Source organism: Pseudophryne corroboree, chromosome 1 (assembly GCF_028390025.1).
Source record: "Pseudophryne corroboree isolate aPseCor3 chromosome 1, aPseCor3.hap2, whole genome shotgun sequence".
Lineage (NCBI taxonomy): Eukaryota > Metazoa > Chordata > Amphibia > Anura > Myobatrachidae > Pseudophryne > Pseudophryne corroboree.
This window is the reverse complement of record NC_086444.1, coordinates 394,900,032-394,920,061: the sequence shown is the minus strand read 5'-3', so window position 1 is coordinate 394,920,061 and position 20,030 is coordinate 394,900,032. Positions and strand designations below refer to the sequence as shown.

Here is a 20,030-nt window from a genome sequence, read left to right as displayed (position 1 = left end):
TATATGTTCCAGGAGGAACACAACACATTCTTTGAGAATGAAGATATAGCGCAAAACATCTTGCTATTTGTCAGATATATTGACGATTTGTTCTTACTCTGGACGGGCGATAAAGCACGGTTTGAACGACTGATAGAGGAGGCAAATAACAGACCCTCCACGATCAAATACACCTACAATATCAGTTATGAATCAGTGAACTATCTGGATGTTAAGATCACGATTAAGGAAGGAACCCTCATTACCAGTTTGTTCACAAAGCCCACCGACAAAAATGTTCTTCTTAAAGCAAATAGTCATCATCCTAGACCCCTGAAAGAGGGGCTCCCGAGGTCTCAGATGATCAGGGTCTCCAGGATCATTAGTGACCGCTCTACCCTCGACCAGGAGTTAGACTCCTTAATTGATAAATTTACACAAAGGGGTTACGACCATCAAAGACTCCAAGCACAGAAGAAAGAAATCATGGAGACCCCGAGGGCAACACTACTGAAACCCACGACACGCAGGAACCAAGCGGTAATACCGTTCGTGAACCAGTTTAATACAGCTAGCCCGGTCATACAGAGAGCCACCAGAGCCTTATGGCCCATAGTAGCCTCGGACACAAAACTTCCCACGTTCAGTAGGAAGCGGCCCATGTTATGCTTCACTAGGGGTAAAAGCATTAGGGACATCATAGTGCATTCCGACATCACGGGGTTTCAAAGTGGAATACAACGACCTGCCACGTTCCTTTCGAAGGCCCCAGGATGCTACAAGTGTCCCAAATGCACCACTTGTAATAATATGACTACGGGATCTTCTTTCAAGCACCCACATAAAGAAAAAGTGTATCAGATCAGGCATGTAGTTACGTGCACTACTACACATATAGTGTACATACTTACCTGCCCGTGTCATCTAGTATACGTGGGCAAATCCATCAGAACACTCAGAGAGAGGATGGCCCTTCACAGGTCTGCGATTAAGCAGGCCTTATCAGGCAAACCATCGGATCAACCTGTGGCAAGGCATTTTGCCCTGATGGGTCACTCACTGAATGACTTGAAACAACAGATCATTGACCACGTACCCCGCAACATCAGAGGAGGAGACAGGGACCGGAGATTACTCCACATTGAGTCCAAATGGATCTTCGAATTGGGTACCATCAGCCCGGGAGGACTTAATGAGAAGTTCTCATGGAACATTTTTCTATAGCTATTATAGCACAGTTCGGAGCATATCAGCCCCATAATGTGTTTCAGCACTGTACAACTTGATACTGTCACCTTTCCATCCACACACAGCCCATGGTTCTCATTCACTTTTTTTCACGAGCCCGTGGTGGTCAAGACTTGGTGGAAGCCCGTCCACTTTGTACAGCCCCCGTTACACACTGACTTTGCCAACAGTTATGACACTGGTCATACGACAGGTCATACTTTTTATCTGAGTTCCATTGGCATTGGGAGTCAGGCTCATTATAGCTGTGACTTCAATTTACATCTTAATGGCTTATCCATTTGCCATATAGTGATATTGGATACACCACCAAGGTCTGGCTCCCCCCAGGTTGTGACACATCCACTTATCCCTTGGCTCCCGGATCGCACCGTGCCCCAGGGTGTAGTGTTGGTTCCCATGCTCCCAGGCAGCGAGCACAATGCACTTTTTTCACAAATTTCACTTCATTAATTTTTTCCAGCAGGCAGCTCACGGATACACCCCTTACAGCATTCAGCACTGCAGGGCTTCTGTTGCCATGGATACGCGCACTTTTATCCGGTCACTGCCCATTCACGGCTGGTGTCTCCAGCGTTCCGGTTACCTCGGCAACAGGCGCACCTCGTCACACGTCATAGAGCCGCGACCGGAAGTCTGGCGGCTCCATCCTCACGCGCGCACTGCACTCGGACCTCACGGGGATATAAGGTAAGCTTTTTCACCTTTCACAGCTACACACCTTGACAAAGGGGCATGTAAGCCCCGAAACGTTGGCTTTTATGTAATCATCTTTTTGAATACAAATTGATTGCTTCACCTAAATTCCTCGAGTGCCGCTGTTCTTTCTTGGATATCTATATATATATATATATATATATATATATATGTATGTAGATATATATATATATATATATATACACACACACACACACACTAGTTTTACGGACCCAGCATATACTGGGTCACCTCAGTCCCCACCCCCGTGATTGGCTCCGCCCAGTTCTGGAAACCCTCCCCATGCAAATCCTGCGTTTGCCACTGCTGCACTTACTTCCTGCACTCAGTACTAATCCTGAACCTGCTCCTTGCACACTACCTAAACTACACTCCGGCAGTGGTTCTGCTTGGTCCGGCATATATCCAAACCCTGTAATAAACTGTGGATGCATGTCTGCAATGCAGCCAAAACACTAATTGGGAACATTGGAAGCAGCCCGCCCCCCAACCAGACTTGCTGGGGTTTGTTGCATCCATGGAAAATATCAAGCGTATTTAGAATAGTACGGTCCACAAGTTTCATAAGGTCTGGGGCCCATGCTTTAAATATTTAAACTCCCGGCTTCAAGGCGCATATTAAGTTTTCTTGTTGCTTCCTTTTACCCTTCTACAGCTCTTGCCTCCCCTGCTTCTCCTTTTACAAGTTCTCAACAAGTTTAACGAGTAGTATATTGTTCCCTTTTTCACCACTCTACTATCTTAAGCTCATCAGTACCAATATTCTTATTTTTGCTACTAAATTGTTTAGTTTTCTGATGCTGTTCACCTTCACAAATGTCCCAACAACAATTTGCACTTTGGGCCTAATTCAGACCTGATCGCTGTGCTGCAAATTTACCGCCCCGTGCAAGTGTGTGAGTGCACGTGTACGACGTGCGAAAATTACGCCAGACAGCGGACAGCTGCAAATCCAACCGCAATTCATTCACCATCTAATGATTTTTCCAGTCTGTGCGTAGCCCAAGACTTACTCCCACAGTGCGATGAGAACAGGCTGATCGGGTCCGAAGCTGACGTCACATACTATCACCTTGCAATCAAAATTTTCGCACCATCCTGCCGCTGTTTGGTGACGCGTCTGCACATTGCGGCGCATGCACAGTCATTCGATAATTGGCCGCTGTGCAAATTTGCACAACAGCGATCAGGTCTGAATCGGGCCCTTTGTGTATTGTATTGCTCTTATTTATGGTGTTTTTTTTATTTTTTCATGTGACCACAATTATTTGTATTGTTTTATGCCTGTCATTTAGGTAATTGATCTTGCTATTTTATTTGTTGCTGCACAAAATGAACAAATGCAAAACAATTGCCTCAAATTACCCCAAAATATTTTTATTTTTTATTTTTTTTTATGCACTACAAATTTAAAGTATTTAATAAAAAATTAAAAGCTTTTTAGCATTTTTTTTAAATGGCCTTAAATGACTCCACTTACCTTATTTTTATACTTTTTTTTAGTATTTTTTTCATGTTTTATATGTCTATATAAAACAAAGCGCATTGATTCCTGTTGGAAAAAAAGCGCTATATAAATAAAATAACAATTATTATTATTTAAACAAAATAAGTTAGCTTTTTCATTTCTCTAACGTCCTAGTGGATGCTGGGGACTCCGTAAGGACCATGGGGAATAGACGGGCTCCGCAGGAGACTGGGCACTCTAAGAAAGAATTAGTACTAATGGTGTGCACTGGCTCCTCCCTCTATGCCCCTCCTCCAGACCTCAGTTAGAATCTGTGCCCGGACAGAGCTGGGTGCTTTTAGTGAGCTCTCCTGAGCTTGCTGATTAAAAAGTATTTTAGTTAGGTTTTTTTATTTTCAGGGAGCTTCTGCTGGCAACAGACTCTCTGCTACGAGGGACTAAGGGGAGAGAAGCAAAACTACTAACTGCGGCTAGGTTGCGCTTCTTAGGCTACTGGACACCATTAGCTCCAGAGGGTTCGAACACAGGATCTTAACCTTGGTCGTCCGTTCCCGGAGCCGCGCCGCCGTCCCCCTCGCAGAGCCAGAAGACAGAAGCCGGCAGAAGCAAGAAGACATCAAAATCGGCGGCAGAAGACTCCTGTCTTCACATGAGGTAGCGCACAGCACTGCAGCTGTGCGCCATTGCTCCCACACTACCCACACACTCCGGTCACTGTAGGGTGAGGGCGCAGGGGGGGGGCGCCCTGGGCAGCAATTATGATACCTCTTGGCAAAAGTCACATATATACAGCTGGGCACTGTATATATGTATGAGCCCCCGCCATTATTTTTACACAGAAAGCGGGACAGAAGCCCGCCGCTGAGGGGGCGGGGCTTCTTCCTCAGCACTCACCAGCGCCATTTTCTCTCCACAGCTCCGCTGAGAGGAAGCTCCCCAGGCTCTCCCCTGCAGTCTCCAGGTAGAAAGAGGGTAAAAAGAGAGGGGGGGCACATAAATTTAGGCGCATAAATCAGTTATACAGCAGCTACTGGGTAAACACTAAGTTACTGTGTAATCCCTGGGTTATATAGCGCTGGGATGTGTGCTGGCATACTCTCTCTCTGTCTCCCCAAAAGGCCTTGTGGGGGTCCTGTCCTCAATTAGAGCATCCCCTGTGTGTGTGCGGTGTGTCGGTACGATTGTGTCGACATGTTTGACGAGGAAGGCTACGTGGAGGCAGAACAGGTGCAGATGAATGTGGTGTCTCCGCCGACACCTGATTGGATGGAAATGTGGAAGGTGTTAAATGATAATGTAAACTCCTTGCATAAAAGGTTGGATAAAGCTGAAGCCTTGGGACAGTCAGGGTCTCAACCCATGCCTGATCCTACAGCTCAGAGGCCGGCAGGGTCTCAAAAGCGCCCACTATCCCAAATTGTTGACACAGGTATCGACACGGATTCTGACTCCAGTGTCGATGGCGATGAGGCAAAATTGCAGCCTAAAATGGCTAAAGCCATCCGCTACATGATTATAGCAATGAAGGATGTGTTGCATATATCAGAGGAAAACCCTGTCCCTGACAAGAGGGTTTATATGTTTAAGGGAGAAAAAGCAAGAAGTGACTTTTCCCCCTTCACATGAATTAAATGAATTATGTGAAAAAGCGTGGGATTCTCCTGATAGGAAAGTGCTGATTTCCAAAAGATTACTTATGGCGTATCCTTTCCCGCCAACGGACAGGTTACGCTGGGAATCCTCCCCTAGGGTAGACAAAGCGTTGACGCGCTTATCCAAGAAGGTGGCCCTGCCGTCACAGGATACGGCCGCCCTAAAGGATCCTGCGGATAGGAAGCAGGAAGGTATCCTGAAGTCTGTTTATGCACATTCCGGTACTCTACTGAGGCCAGCAATTGCTTCGGCCTGGATGTGTAGTGCTGTAGCAGCATGGACAGATACTCTATCTGAGGAAATAGATACCCTGGACAGGGAGACTATTTTACTGACCCTGGGGCATATCAAAGACGCTGTCCTATATATGAGGAATGCCCAGAGTGACATTTGCCTACTGGGCTCTAGAATAAACGCAATGTCTATTTCTGCCAGAAAGGTCCTGTGGACTCGGCAGTGGACAGGTGATGCCGACTCTAAAAAAACACATGGAGGTTTTACCTTATAAGGGTGAGGAATTGTTTGGGGACGGTCTCTCGGACCTAGTTTCCACAGCTACGGCTGGGAAGTCAAATTTTTTGCCATATATTCCCTCACAGCCTAAGAAAGCACCGTATTACCAAATGCAGTCCTTTCGTTCACAAAAAAGCAAGAAAGTCAGAGGTGCATCCTTTCTTGCCAGAGGCAGAGGAAAGCAGCTGCACCATACAGCTAGTTCCCAGGAACAGAAGTCCTCCCCGGCTTCCACTAAATCCACCGCATGACGCTGGGGCTCCACAGGTGGAGCCGGGAGCGGTGGGGGCGCGTCTCCGAAATTTCAGCCACCAGTGGGTTCGTTCACAGGTGGATCCCTGGGCTATACAGATTGTGTCTCAGGGATACAAGCTGGAATTCGAAGTGATGCCCCCTCACCGTTACCTAAAATCGGCTCTGCCAGCTTCCCCCAAGGAAAGGGAGGTAGTGTTAGCGGCAATTCACAAGTTATATCTCCAGCAGGTGGTGGTAAAGGTTCCCCTCCTTCAACAGGGAAGGGGTTACTATTCCACAATGTTTGTGGTACCGAAACCGGACGGTTCGGTCAGACCCATTTTGAATTTAAAATCCCTGAACATTTATCTGAAGAAATTCAAGTTCAAAATGGAATCGCTCAGAGCGGTCATTGCAAGCCTGGAAGAGGGGGATTTTATGGTGTCTCTGGACATCAAGGATGCTTACTTGCATGTCCCCATTTATCCACCTCATCAGGAGTACCTCAGGGTTGTGGTACAGGACTGTCATTACCAATTCCAGACGTTGCCGTTTGGCCTGTCCACGGCACCGAGAATATTTACCAAGGTAATGGCGGAAATGATGGTGCTCCTTCGAAAGCAAGGAGTTACAATTATCCCATACTTGGACGATCTCCTCATAAAGGCGAGGTCCAGGGAGCAGTTGCTGATCAGCGTAGCACACTCTCAGGAAGTGTTGCAACAGCACGGCTGGATTCTGAATATTCCAAAATGGCAGCGGATTCCTACGACGCGTCTGCCCTTCCTGGGCATGATTCTGGACACAGACCAGAAGAAGGTGTTTCTCCCGGCGGAGAAGGCTCAGGAGCTCGTGGCTCTGGTCAGAGACCTCCTAAAACCAAAACAGGTGTCGGTGCATCACTGCACGCGAGTCCTGGGAAAGATGGTGGCGTCATACGAAGCCATTCCCTTCGGCAGGTTCCATGCGAGGATCTTTCAGTGGGATCTGTTGGACAAGTGGTCCGGATCGCATCTTCAGATGCATCGGCTGATCACCCTATCCCCCAGGGCCAGGGTGTCTCTTCTGTGGTGGCTGCAGAGTGCTCACCTTCTCAAGGGCCGCAGGTTCGGCATACAGGACTGGGTCCTGGTGACCACGGATGCAAGCCTCCGAGGATGGGGGGCAGTCACTCAGGGAAGAAACTTCCAAGGGCTGTGGTCAAGTCAGGAGGCTTGTCTGCACATCAATATCCTGGAACTAAGGGCCATATACAACGCCCTGAGTCAAGCGGAGCCTCTGCTTCGAAACCAACCGGTGCTGATTCAGTCAGACAACATCACCGCAGTGGCCCATGTAAACCGCCAGGGCGGCACAAGAAGCAGGGTGGCAATGGCGGAAGCCACCAGGATTCTTCGTTGGGCGGAGAATCACGCGCAAGCACTGTCAGCAGTGTTCATTCCGGTAGAGTGGACAACTGGGAAGCAGACTTCCTCAGCAGGCACGACCTCCACCCGGGAGAGTGGGGACTTCATCAAGAAGTCTTCACGCAGATTGCAAATCGATGGGAACTGCCACAGGTGGACATGATGGCGTCCCGCCTCAACAAAAAGCTAAAAAGGTATTGCGCCAGGTCAAGGGACCCTCAGGCGATAGCTGTGGATGCACTAGTAACACCGTGGGTGTTCCAGTCGGTCTATGTGTTTCCTCCTCTTCCTCTCATACCCAAGGTGCTGAGAATCGTAAGAAAAAGAGGAGTGAGAACAATACTCATTGTTCCGGATTGGCCAAGAAGGACTTGGTACCCGGAACTGCAAGAAATGCTAACAGAGGACACATGGCCTCTGCCTCTCAGACAGGACCTGTTCCAACAGTCTGTTCCAAGACTTACCGCGGCTGCGTTTGACGGCATGGCGGTTGAACGCCGGATCCTAGCGGAAAAAGGCATTCCGGATGAAGTTATTCCTACGCTAATAAAGGCTAGGAAGGACGTGACAGCAAAGCACTATCACCGTATATGGCGAAAATGTGTTGCTTGGTGTGAGGCCAGGAAGGCCCCTACAGAGGAATTCCAGCTGGGCCGGTTCCTGCACTTCCTACAGTCAGGAGTGACTATGGGCTTAAAATTGGGGTCCATAAAGGTCCAGATTTCAGCCCTATCCATTTTCTTTTAAAAAGAACTGGCTTCTTTTCCTGAGGTTCAGACGTTTGTTAAGGGAGTGCTACATATTCAGCCCCCTTTTGTGCCACCAGTGGCACCTTGGGATCTCAACGTGGTGTTGGGTTTCCTGAAATCCCACTGGTTTGAGCCACTTAAGACCATGGAGCTAAAGTATCTCACGTGGAAAGTGGTCATGCTATTGGCCTTAGCTTCGGCTAGGCGTGTGTCAGAATTGGCGGCTTTGTCATGTAAAAGCCCCTATCTGGTTTTCCATATGGACATGGCAGAATTGCGGACTCGTCCGCAGTTTCTGCCGAAGGTGGTGTCATCCTTTCATTTGAACCAACCTATTGTGGTGCCTGCGGCTACTCGTGACTTGGAGGATTCCAAGTTGCTTGATGTAGTCAGGGCTTTGAAGATTTATGTAGCCAGAACGGCTGGAGTCAGAAAAACTGACTCGCTGTTTATCCTGTATGCATCCAACAAGCTGGGTGCCTCTGCTTCAAAGCAGACTATTGCTCGCTGGATTTGTAACACGATCCAGCAGGCTCATTCTGCGGCTGGCTTGCCGCATCCAAAATCAGTAAAAGCCCATTCCACAAGGAAAGTGGGCTCTTCTTGGGCGGCTGCCCGAGGGGTCTCGGCATTACAGCTTTGCCGAGCTGCTACTTGGTCGGGTTCAAACACCTTTGCAAAATTCTACAAGTTTGATACCCTGGCTGAGGAGGACCTTGTGTTTGCCCATTCGGTGCTGCAGAGTCATCCGCACTCTCCCGCCCGTTTGGGAGCTTTGGTATAATCCCCATGGTCCTTACGGAGTTCCCAGCATCCACTAGGATGTTAGAGAAAATAAGATTTTACTCACCGGTAAATCTATTTCTCGTAGTCCGCAGTGGATGCTGGGCGCCCGTCCCAAGTGCGGACTTTCTGCAATACGTGTATATAGTTATTGCTTAATAAAGGGTTATGTTATGTGGCATCCGTTGAGTGATGCTCGTTTGTTGTTCATACTGTTAACTGGATGTGTTATCACAAGTTGTACGGTGTGATTGGTGTGGCTGGTATGAGTCTTACCCTGGATTCCAAAATCCTTTCCTTGTAATGTCAGCTCTTCCGGGCACAGTTTCCTTAACTGAGGTCTGGAGGAGGGGCATAGAGGGAGCAGCCAGTGCACACCATTAGTACTAATTATTTCTTAGAGTGCCCAGTCTCCTGCGGAGCCCGTCTATTCCCCATGGTCCTTCCGGAGTCCCCAGCATCCACTACGGACTACGAGAAATAGATTTACCGGTGAGTAAAATCTTATTTTTTGTTTTACTTTTTATAAAAAAATGCACAAATCAGCCATTTGCAGCATTTTAAAAACACACAATATTTTTAATTGGCACAGTAATAGACATTTATACTGTTACCCAGTTTTATTTTTGTAGTTTATGGGCTGTTTTTCCTTTTGTATTTTTGCTATTTTTTGTTATTTTTTTTTCTATCTTTTTACGCTGGTTTTTTAAGAAAAAATTACTGTGACCAATTTTATTTTCAATTGGATAGCGCAGAAATCAGGAGTGTGCATAACCACGTCAATGACAAAACATTGCAATAGCTGCAGTAATTTTTACTGGAAAACCATACACCTAACTGGATATGACCCTTTGAATCACAGTTGTGATTCTGACTCTGTTCCTTTTAATCACAGTATGAAATGTCGGCATTGTTCTTTGAAAGGAAAACCTGCGGTGAAAGATGACATGAATGTAAACAACTGGAGACATTTAGTAATGAAATTTGCTACAATCAATATGACTATATCAATATTGCATTGTCTTCCTGAAATGCAAAAGTTCAGCTGCAACCAGTTAATCAATGAAAACCTTTACCCCTTCTAGTACAACATAATGACTTCCGTAATTAAATTCTAATATCCACTTCTTTCTCTCCAGACAAAGTGAATTTTTGGATGTTCGCTATAGCGCCAAGATTCTTACCTTTTTTTTGCTACACACAGTAGATTTTTGAAATTATAGAAATATGTAATCTTCCTGTACTTAAAGCCGCACTCACAGATAACACTGTCAGTTATTTGTCTATCACTTTTAAATAGTTGTGCAAATGAGATTGCCTGGGATGGCCAATCCAAAACTACAATCAGGGGCTTCCATCCTGATTGGTCATTTGTCAGGAAGCTGGGATTTTTGACAGAGGTGGTGAACTGACGGAGTAGCATGTGCCAAAAAATGGTTTTATTATCATTTCTTTTTTAAATGTTCAGCAAATAACTATTATTTGTATTTAAAAATATTCTATTTGACCTGGGCGCCCAAACTTCTGCATTCATGTACTGTGTTGTCCAGCTTTGGGAGACAGCTAATGTATGGGGATTTTGCTGCATGAGGAAGTGTGCAGTAGAGAGCAAGATACTTGTCCAAATATGACAGCCGCTCACTGAGTGAAGGGACAATACCTATGGTCTGCACAGATCTAAGCTTCAGCAAAAAGCATAAGACGTTAGCTAGGTTATCGCAGCTTTGCCTGGCAATTTAATATTAATATGCTATGTGCAAGCAAACTCATCTATGGCTACATATAGCTAAATTATATACCTTTCTAGCTATTGAATGCCTAAAATTCAGCGATGTACAGTACCTGGCCACTCTGCTTGCATACTCTACTGTCCTTGAGTTCTCTTGCACTCCTGGGAGAGTAACAATGATAGTCCCCTCCCCTCCTAATGATGCAATGCCACAAATCACAGCATTCAAAAATTAGAGTCCGTGTTGCAATGAAGCATTTGAAAGCACCACGTACCTGGCCCTCTACCTTGGGGATACCCTATAGATGTCCATTGAAAAGTTTGGGCTAACGATATAGCCATTGTACTATTGTTGCCATCTTATTAATTTATTACTAATGGAAAAAAGCAGTCACCTTGATACACTGAAATGGAACCAGAAGCAAAATTAAAAAATCAAAACTCAATTGGGGGAATTCCGTTGTTGGCGCCGACAGCTGTTTCTCCTGCGTGCCTGATGGAGCTATTCAATTGCTGCACCTGTCGACACGATTAGCTGTTGGCATCGTCATTTGAGCCTAGTCGCCCAAACGACACTTTTTGCACACGCGCCCATTAGTTGCTTTACGCCGCTAAACCTGACACTAATAAGCGCGATAAGCAGCATCAATTGAATATCGCCCCTGGGATCTCCTGTCACTTTAAATGGGAGATCAGGCGGCAGTAACAATTGAATTCCCCCCAATATGTACAATCTCATTTGTTACAGTGAATTATATTTTTACATTTGCTGTAGAAGCACTTACGTTGTACTAAAATTGCATGTTAAGCTAATTTTTTTTTTCACCATTGTGTACATTTTATAGAGCGAAATCATTACAAAATAAACCCTGCCTGCAATTCATCCAAACACCAATACTTCTTTCTTAATAGCGTTCATGTGAAGTCACTCCCACTTCAGGATGGTCACATAACGCACCAAAATACTTTGACGCGAAAAGAACCACAGGCAGAATATGAACTTACATGATAGAGAAACGTTAACGGTCGCGATGTTCATCTGCGATGGCAGGCTGAGTTCAGTTTACTCAGCCTTGCCATCGCAGTGCGGCTTGCGGGGCCAAGGAAACTGCGTTTCACGACGCAGTCCTTGGCCTCGTTACTCCCGGAAAACGCGGGCGATACGCCCCCATTTTCCCGAATGCTGGCTGCCGCCATCCCTTCCCGTGAACGCCTCTGCCTGTCAAACAAGCAGAGGCATTTGCATATCTGCGTCACGACTGCAGGACCCATTCTGCACATGCGCAGAAAGGGTCCTATGCACACACAGGACTTGAACATCGGGGAAATGCAGTAAGGATCGCATTAGCCCCTAAGGCGGTTATTCCAGTTTGTTCGCAAACCTAAAAAGCACACTAATGGACAAAACCATGTGCACTGCAGGGGGGGCAGATATAACATGTGCAGAGAGAGTTAGATTTGGGTGGGTTATTTTGTTTCTGTGCAGGGTAAATACTGGCTGCTTTATCTTTATACTGCAATTTAGATTTCAGTTTGAACACACCCCACCTAAATCTAACTCTCTCTGCACATATTATATCTGCCCCCCCCTGCAGTGCACATGGTTTTGCCCATTAATGTGCTTTTTTTGGTTTGCCAACAACCTGAATAAGGCCATAAATGGATAGATTACATTTCATTTGTGAAAAAAACGCTGCTATATAGCTGAGCAATGTCACTAAGGTCCGTGGTGATGTGCCGCCGAACATTCCGCTATGTTCGGCTAGTATATATCCCCGTCGACTGCACAGATGCTCTTGCACAACCTGTGTGGGATGCAAGGCAAAATAGTGACCGTGGCTGAGCCGCTAATTGAATTGTCTTACTCTTGTATCCGTAAATAACCCAGCCTGTTTTGTTCAATGAAGGGTAAATGTCCGCTGCTGCCTATTCAAGTGGCCAATTACTTCTGTAAAACTTTTTATCCTTAAACCTCTAATATGTATCAAATTAACTGCGTTTACTTCAGCTGTGGTTGCTCATTTTCCTACAGTACAAACCTGTGATACACAATTGACAATGCTTTTTTAAATAGATTCTAAAAGAACTTTAATATATATATATATATATATATATATATATATATATATATATATATATATATATATATATATATATATATATATATATATAGTGTATATTCGGATCGGCACTCTCCCTGTATGTTCAATGTTGCTCCGGTGCCATCTGGAAACTGGATGCATATGCTTTCAACAAAGAGCAATCAGCGGCACTCAGAGACTGCAGAAGCCAAGAATAAAGTGCAAGTGCTTTTTTAATCCATATTGTCAAGGTGAACACTCTGTGTTTGTTCACCTTGACAAAGGGGCGTTCGCGCCCCGAAACGTTGGATCACCCCTGTTTTGCCAATATGGATTAAAAAAGCACTTGCACTTTATTCTTGGCTTCTGCAGTCTCTGAGTGCCGCTGATTGCTCTTTGTTGAAAGCATATATATATATATATATATATTTATTAGCAATTTTATATTGTCTATCTACGGAGATCCTGCTTCAGTTCTGGACGGAGCTAAGGAAGTCATGTCAATTCATAGGGGTAAATTTACTAAGATGGGAGTTCTATTTAAGATGGGATGTTGTCTATAGCAACCAATCAGATTCCAGATATTATCTTCTAGAAGGTGCTAGATAATGAGAAGTAGAATCTGATTGGCTGCTATGGGCAACATCCCATCTTAAATAGAACTCCCATCTTAGTAAATATACCCCATAGGGTGCACATGTTTCTGATTCTGTAGAAGCCCAAGGGGTATATTTACTAAGCCTTGGATGGAGATAAAGTACCATGCTACAGGTTTTATTTGAAAAATGACAGTTAGGAGCTGATTGGCTGGTACTTTTATCTCCGTCCTCTTTAGTTCCATCCAAGGCTAAGTACATAGACTCCCTTTTCTAAATTACATAATCACAATTGTATATAAAATAAATTGCTAACTCATAACCTCTAATCTACCACACATTTAATATCTATCTGAATTATGAATGACTCCTCTTGCATATTCTATGTTCTGTAAAACGCACAGTTACAGACTTGCCAACTACAAATGGAGAGAATGTTCTTGTTCTGCTTACTGTTGCGTATCTCCTTGGCACAATGTCTTTATTATCTATAAATAAGAACAGGGACAGGACTTCTCCCAGAATGACATGGAGCATCTTCACTGTTGAAGTTTGAGGATTATTAGAAGTTCTATCACATCATTTAGAGTATATATAAGGTTGTAATTGATATATTACACTGTTTTTACTTGAAGGTCTGCGAATCCCAGCTAACTGTGAGCTTGTGGTAGGGGGAGAACCACAGTGTTGGGCAGAAGGACATTGCCTTCTCTTTGATGACTCCTTCCTGCACACTGCGTTTCATGAAGGTAGGTGGGCTTTCAGCTTTATATACTATACATTATAGTAGGTATTTGCAAATAGTAAGTGGAAAAAGACACAGGTTCATTGTGTTACTCCGACACAAGGCACCCAAATCCCCCATTGTGACAGTCGGGCTTTAGTTTTGCAAAATTTTTCTAACCTTCATATAAATTAACTGCTCCCTTCCATTTATTGAGCATCAGAACCTCCATTGTTTTTCAAATGTTATTTATCACAGAAGTACATGAAGTGTCAGCACTAGTAGTCTGTGTACCCTTGCATTGTACTTTTGCCGCGTTAGTGATGCAAATAACGTGAATAGTACATAGGGCTATTTGATGCGATTTCAGCAAAAGTCTATGTGGACACATTTCTAGGTATACATTATATATGGGATATTGCACCTTCTAGCAGACATGCAACGTTTCTTACGCCTGCATAAATGTTGTATGACCTAACTTTGCCACCATGGTGAGAGATTTTATTTCTGACTAGTAGCGATGCCACAGGTTGATATAGAAAATGATATGACTACATGGATGATTTGATTTATTTTGCAATATAAATGTTAAATTGACCACACTACTTTATTCACCTCTTGTTTTTGCGGAATCCTGATTTTCAGAAGGGGGGGCGTTTTCCTCAGCTCCATATTTAACATAGAGGATCCTCAGTGTGCCAACTTATTGATCCCCGCTCAGACAAACCACTCCATCACTCTGAGACCATGGAAAAACTTCCCTTTATTGACCCATTTAATATTGGCCTATTTTCAAGCCAAGCACTATATTTGTGTTGTCCTGAAATTGATACCAGGGGCCAGATGTAATGAAGTCAGAGTTGGCCGGAGGTGCGGGTTCCTGGCCGAACTCTGATTTTTTTTTTTTTTTAAAGCGGCAATCATTTACAAGTCATGGTTAGAACCTAGAAAGATGTTAAGAATTTATGTAAAAGTATTCTTCCCCTATGGATACAAAGTACTCACCCTTTATGTCACTTATTTTTGAAAACCTTTCCTTTCTGTTCAACTGTATATGGATTGTTGGAGGCTTCTATTCAAAAGGAGGTCCGTAAATAAAAAAAGATACTCCTATATGATGGAGAGTTTCATCAATACCCTTCCAAGCTCCACAAAGGAGCTGACACAACAATATTTCTGTAATACTCTGTGTATTTCTGGGTCATCTGACAGTGTATTCATAGATCTATATTGTATTTCTCATTTTTTGGGTCTCGTTTGATCATTTCCCTGGCAGTGTGACTTGTGTTTATTGTAGTTAAGCTGTTTATATAAAAAAAAAATCTTTCACAGCTGTTTATATCGTGCATGTATTGTTATAGCATAAAGCCTTTTATTTTTATATGTGTGTATGTATATATATATATAGCTATCAATCATAATATGCCTTCATTGATGTCCTAGGTTCAGCTGAGGAAGGACCTCGAGTGATTTTCATGGTTGATCTGTGGCACCCCAACGTGGCAGCAGCTGAGCGCCAAGCCCTGGATTCTATATTTGCACCTGGACGCTGAGTCAGTTACACCAATCTTGCAACCAAACATCTATGCTCATGGGATATTGCCTCAAAAAAAAAGCTTGTCTCTAACAAAACCCATTCTGTGTATATGAACTACATCTTATGTTACCTATTTACCATTGGCTTCTCCATAGGGTTATATTGTAGAAACTATGTGATGAGGAATCATATGCATCAGCCAACGTGCAATTCTCTGGCATGAAAGAGCAATGAACGCTACTTAACAGAGGAGAGCACTTGATATGGTTGCTAAAGACTCCTGGTGCCATATTTAATAAACAGCACAAAACAACCTTCAGCTTAAATGCTTATTGTTTAATGAGGCAGAAGCTGGGAGAAAAGCTATAGGCACATATAGTGTCATTCAGGGAATGGCTGGGAAGGTTCCACAACGTTCCCTTTTGTTGTCCCCTTAATAAAGGTTAGCAAGGACTGTATTATGTCACATTCAGCTAATGCCATATTTTCACCCACGACTAGAATGCAGCACTGCTATAGTATGTTTCATGTTGCTACTGTATATTTATACAACTCTGAAATACACATTTGGGGAAGACCTAAAGCAATGTATTTTTGACATGAAGACCAGGTTCACTTCAAAACTGATCAGCCATGTAGTATTACCTTCTAGCTGTCACCGACATGTTGGGTTGATTCCGCCCTCAGCTCAGCCGTGACTATAGAAAACAAATGAATAAGGTATTTTTTAAACAAGCTTCAGTACTCCATTATATGACAATTGTATACAATATAAAGATCTTTTGAATGCAGTTGATAACATTTAACTCATAAAAATCAAATAAATAAGTGGACTTTTCTTCACTGGTCCAAATTTCTAGACTGATTTTTTTTTCTTAATTGACAAATAGGAATAATTATTAAAATTACTTTAAGATGTATCTTAAGATGCTTAAGAGCTCACTTGTGTGCATTGGAAGGGTTTGATTACGGTTATTTTTAATTAATTTCAGAGAATATATCTTTATCCGACCAAAGGGTATTTGTTTTTTTGTTTGATATAAGGAACATTTCCAGTCTGTCTCTCTAGCGTTCTGGCTCCAGATGTAAATGGCGGATGTAAAGCAGCCATTTTGTCTTTAATGTGCAAATTTTTTTCATTTTCATTTTTTGTCTTGTAAAACAGACTCTCCATTCTGTTCCGTAATAAAAACAATAGAAGCGGAAAAAAGCGGTTCTCTGCTATTTCTTTTTTCAAGCAGAATACACCCACAGGGTATGACAAATAGGTATATTTTGCCATGTGTAAAGCATATGACTTCGAGGAAAGGCTGTTTTCAGTGTGCCATGATGCTTGTAATAATACATAAGCTGTATGTTTGGAAGGATACCACAAGCTTTTGTTCCACCACCCTGGAGTTTACTGCTGCCAGGTGCACTGAGACCAGAGAACACTTCACAGGAGAGCCTCATACTGTACGTGCTGCAGATTTCAGTGGCGCAGAATGCGGGCTCTTGGAGTTTTATATGTACAGGACTAATGAGAAATATTAAATACACATAAGGCTTCTATTAACCAGATTTGACTTTCTTTTACAAAGTAATATTAGAGTATATTTATTGAGTCACTTTACCTTTTTTTGTCTTATAACTGTCTTTTTAATGTTATCCAATATATAGCAGTTTTAAATGTATATGTAGAAGTTCCCATAGCTTAAAAAATAATGTCCGTTTTATTTACAGTAACGTTATCTACCTTATTATAACGACTGTGCCCTACTATTATCCAATTAACCTCTGAAGCAGGCCTGTTAAACTGGTATTACAATCTCATGGTGTGTACACACGGTGAGATATTGTCTTACGATTTTGACTATGTGGTCAAAATTGTAAGAAAAGTTAGTGCAGATCGCAAGGTGAAAGTCACCTTGCAATCCCGATGCGATGCCGATGCGCGGTCCCGCGTGGTCAGCATCGCAAGCCTAGATAGACTGTGCAGGCAAGTCAATTTTGACTATCTCTATAGAAGGGATAATCAAAATTGACACTTAGCCAAAATCGCACATAGACAGTATCGCAAGCACACTCATTATGTGCTTGTGATGCCGACCTAGCCCCTGTCGCATAGGGGTATATGCAATTGCGGTCGAATTCCCGAAATTGTCGAATTTCGGGTCATTTTCGACCAAAAAAAAAAATCGCCTATGCAATTCAGTGCTTTCCGACCAAAAAACGGACTTTCGAAATTCGACTTTTTGAAATTCGAATTTTTGCAAATTCGACTTTTCTGCAATGATACAAGTGCTGCAATTCGACCAAAGCATATTCAATTCAAGTTTGGAAATTCGACAGCAGTGCTTTTAGACAGCAAATTCGTCATTTTCAATCCGCCACACTTTGGAGGGTGAAAACAAATAAAAAAAATTTAAACATGTTTTTTTTTGTGTTTTTTTTTTGGGGGAATAGCAGATCTATTTATATTAGAAGGGATTAGGTACTTTTTTTTTTTTTTTTTGGAGGCACAAATATTATTTATATATTTTTTAAAATATTTTTTTTTTTTTTTTTTTTTATGCTGGAACGGTGAAATCATAAAAAAAAAATGGCGTGGGGTCCCCCCTCCAAAGCATAACCAGCCTCGGGCTCTTCGAGCTGGTCCTGGTTCTAAAAATGCGGGGAAAAAATTGACAGGGGATCCCCCGTATTTTTAAAACCAGCACCGGGCTCTGCGCCTGGTGCTGGTGCCAAAAATACGGGGGACAAAAAGAGTAGGGGTCCCCCGTATTTTTAACACCAGCATCGGGCTCCACTAGCTGGACAGATAATGCCACAGCCGGGGGTCACTTTTATGCCGTGCCCTGCGGCCGTGGCATTAAATATCCAACTAGTCACCCCTGGCCGGGGTACCCTGGGGGAGTGGGGACCCCTTCAATCAAGGGGTCCCCCCCCCCCCCCCAGCCACCCAAGGGCCAGGGGTGAAGCCCGAGGCTGTCCCCCCCCATCCAATGGGCTGCGGATGGGGGGGCTGATAGCCTTTTGTGATAATAAAAAGATATTGTTTTTTCCAGTAGTACTACAAGTCCCAGCAAGCCTCCCCCGCAAGCTGGTACTTGGAGAACCACAAGTACCAGCATGCGAGATAAAAACGGGCCCGCTGGTACCTGTAGTACTACTGGGAAAAAAATACCCAAATAAAAACAGGACACACACACCGTCGACAGTAAAACTTTATTTTATACGTCGACACACACATACTTACCTATGTTCACACGCCGACATCGGTCCTCTTCTCCATGTAGAATCCACGGATACCTGAAAAGAAAAGATCAATATACTCACCTCAGCCATGGTCCAGAGATAAATCCACGTACTTGGCAAAAAAACAAACCGAACACCCGCTCCATGCCGAACTGAAAGGGGTCCCATGCTGACACATGGGACACCTTTCCACGAATGAGACCTGTCAGTGACAGCTGTCACAGAAAGGTCTCTAAGCCAATCAGGAAGCGCAACTTCGTTGCGCTCACCTGATTGGCTGTGCGCTGTCTGTACTGTGACAGCACATCGCAAAGCCGCTCCATTACTTTCAATGGTGGGAACTTAGCGGCTAGCGGTAAGGTCACCCGCCGGTCAGCGGCTGACCGGCGGGTGACCCCACCGCTACCCGCAAAGTTCCCACCATTGAAAGTAATGGAGCGGCTTTGCGATGCGCTGTCACAGTACAGACCGCGCACAGCCAATCAGGTGAGCGCCACGGAAGTAGCGCTTCCTGATTGGCTGAAGGGACGTCAGTGACAGGAGTCACGTGATGTCCCGGCATTCGGGAGAAAGGGGTCTGATGTGAAAGCATTGGACCCCTTTCTAGTCCGGTATGGAGCAGGTTTTTGCGTTTTTTTTTTTTAAAACAAGTACGTGGATTTTACTCTCTGGACGTGGATTTATCTCTGGACGCTGGAAGGTGAGTATCATTTTTTCACAGGTACCCTCGGATCGTCGGAGACCGTGGCAGTCGGCGTGTTAACATAGGTAAGTATGTGTGTGTCGGTAGTGTGTAATAAAGTTTTACTATCAAGGTGTGTGTGTCCTGTTTTTATTTGGGTATTTTTTTCCCAGTAGTACTACAGGTACCAGCGGACCCGTTTTTCTCCCGCATGCTGGTACTTGTGGTTCTCTAAGTACCAGCTTGCGGGGGAGGCTTGCTGGGACTTGTAGTACTGCTGGAAAAAACAATATCTTTTTATTATCACAAAAGGCTATCAGCCCCCCCATCCGCAGCCCATTGGATGGGGGGGGGACAGCCTCGGGCTTCACCCCTGGCCCTTGGGTGGCTGGGGGGGGGGGACCCCTTGATTGAAGGGGTCCCCACTCCCCCAGGGGTGACTAGTTGGATATTTAATGCCACGGCCGCAGGGCACGGCATAAAAGTGACCCCCGGCTGTGGCATTATCTGTCCAGCTAGTGGAGCCCGATGCTGGTGTTATAAATACGGGGGACCCCTACTCTTTTTGTCCCCCGTATTTTTGGCACCAGCACCAGGCGCAGAGCCCGGTGCTGGTTTTAAAAATACGGGGGATCCCTGGCCAATTTTTCCCCTGCATTTTTAGAACCAGGACCAGCTCGATGAGCCCGAGGCT

At 44.3% G+C, this 20,030-nt stretch overlaps 1 protein-coding gene across 2 annotated transcripts in view; it reads left to right on the top strand.

Moving 5' to 3' along the window:
• ASPHD2 (aspartate beta-hydroxylase domain containing 2) overlaps positions 1-16,276 on the top strand; it is a 182,670-nt gene extending 166,394 nt beyond the window's left edge. For both annotated transcript variants that reach the window (XM_063913205.1, XM_063913204.1), the window contains 2 exons: positions 13,792-13,905; positions 15,324-16,276. In XM_063913205.1, coding sequence (XP_063769275.1) covers positions 13,792-13,905; positions 15,324-15,433 — 224 coding nt within the window. In that variant the 3' untranslated portion in view covers positions 15,434-16,276. The remainder of the gene's footprint in view (positions 1-13,791; positions 13,906-15,323) is intronic.
• Positions 16,277-20,030: the final 3,754 nt, after the last annotated feature.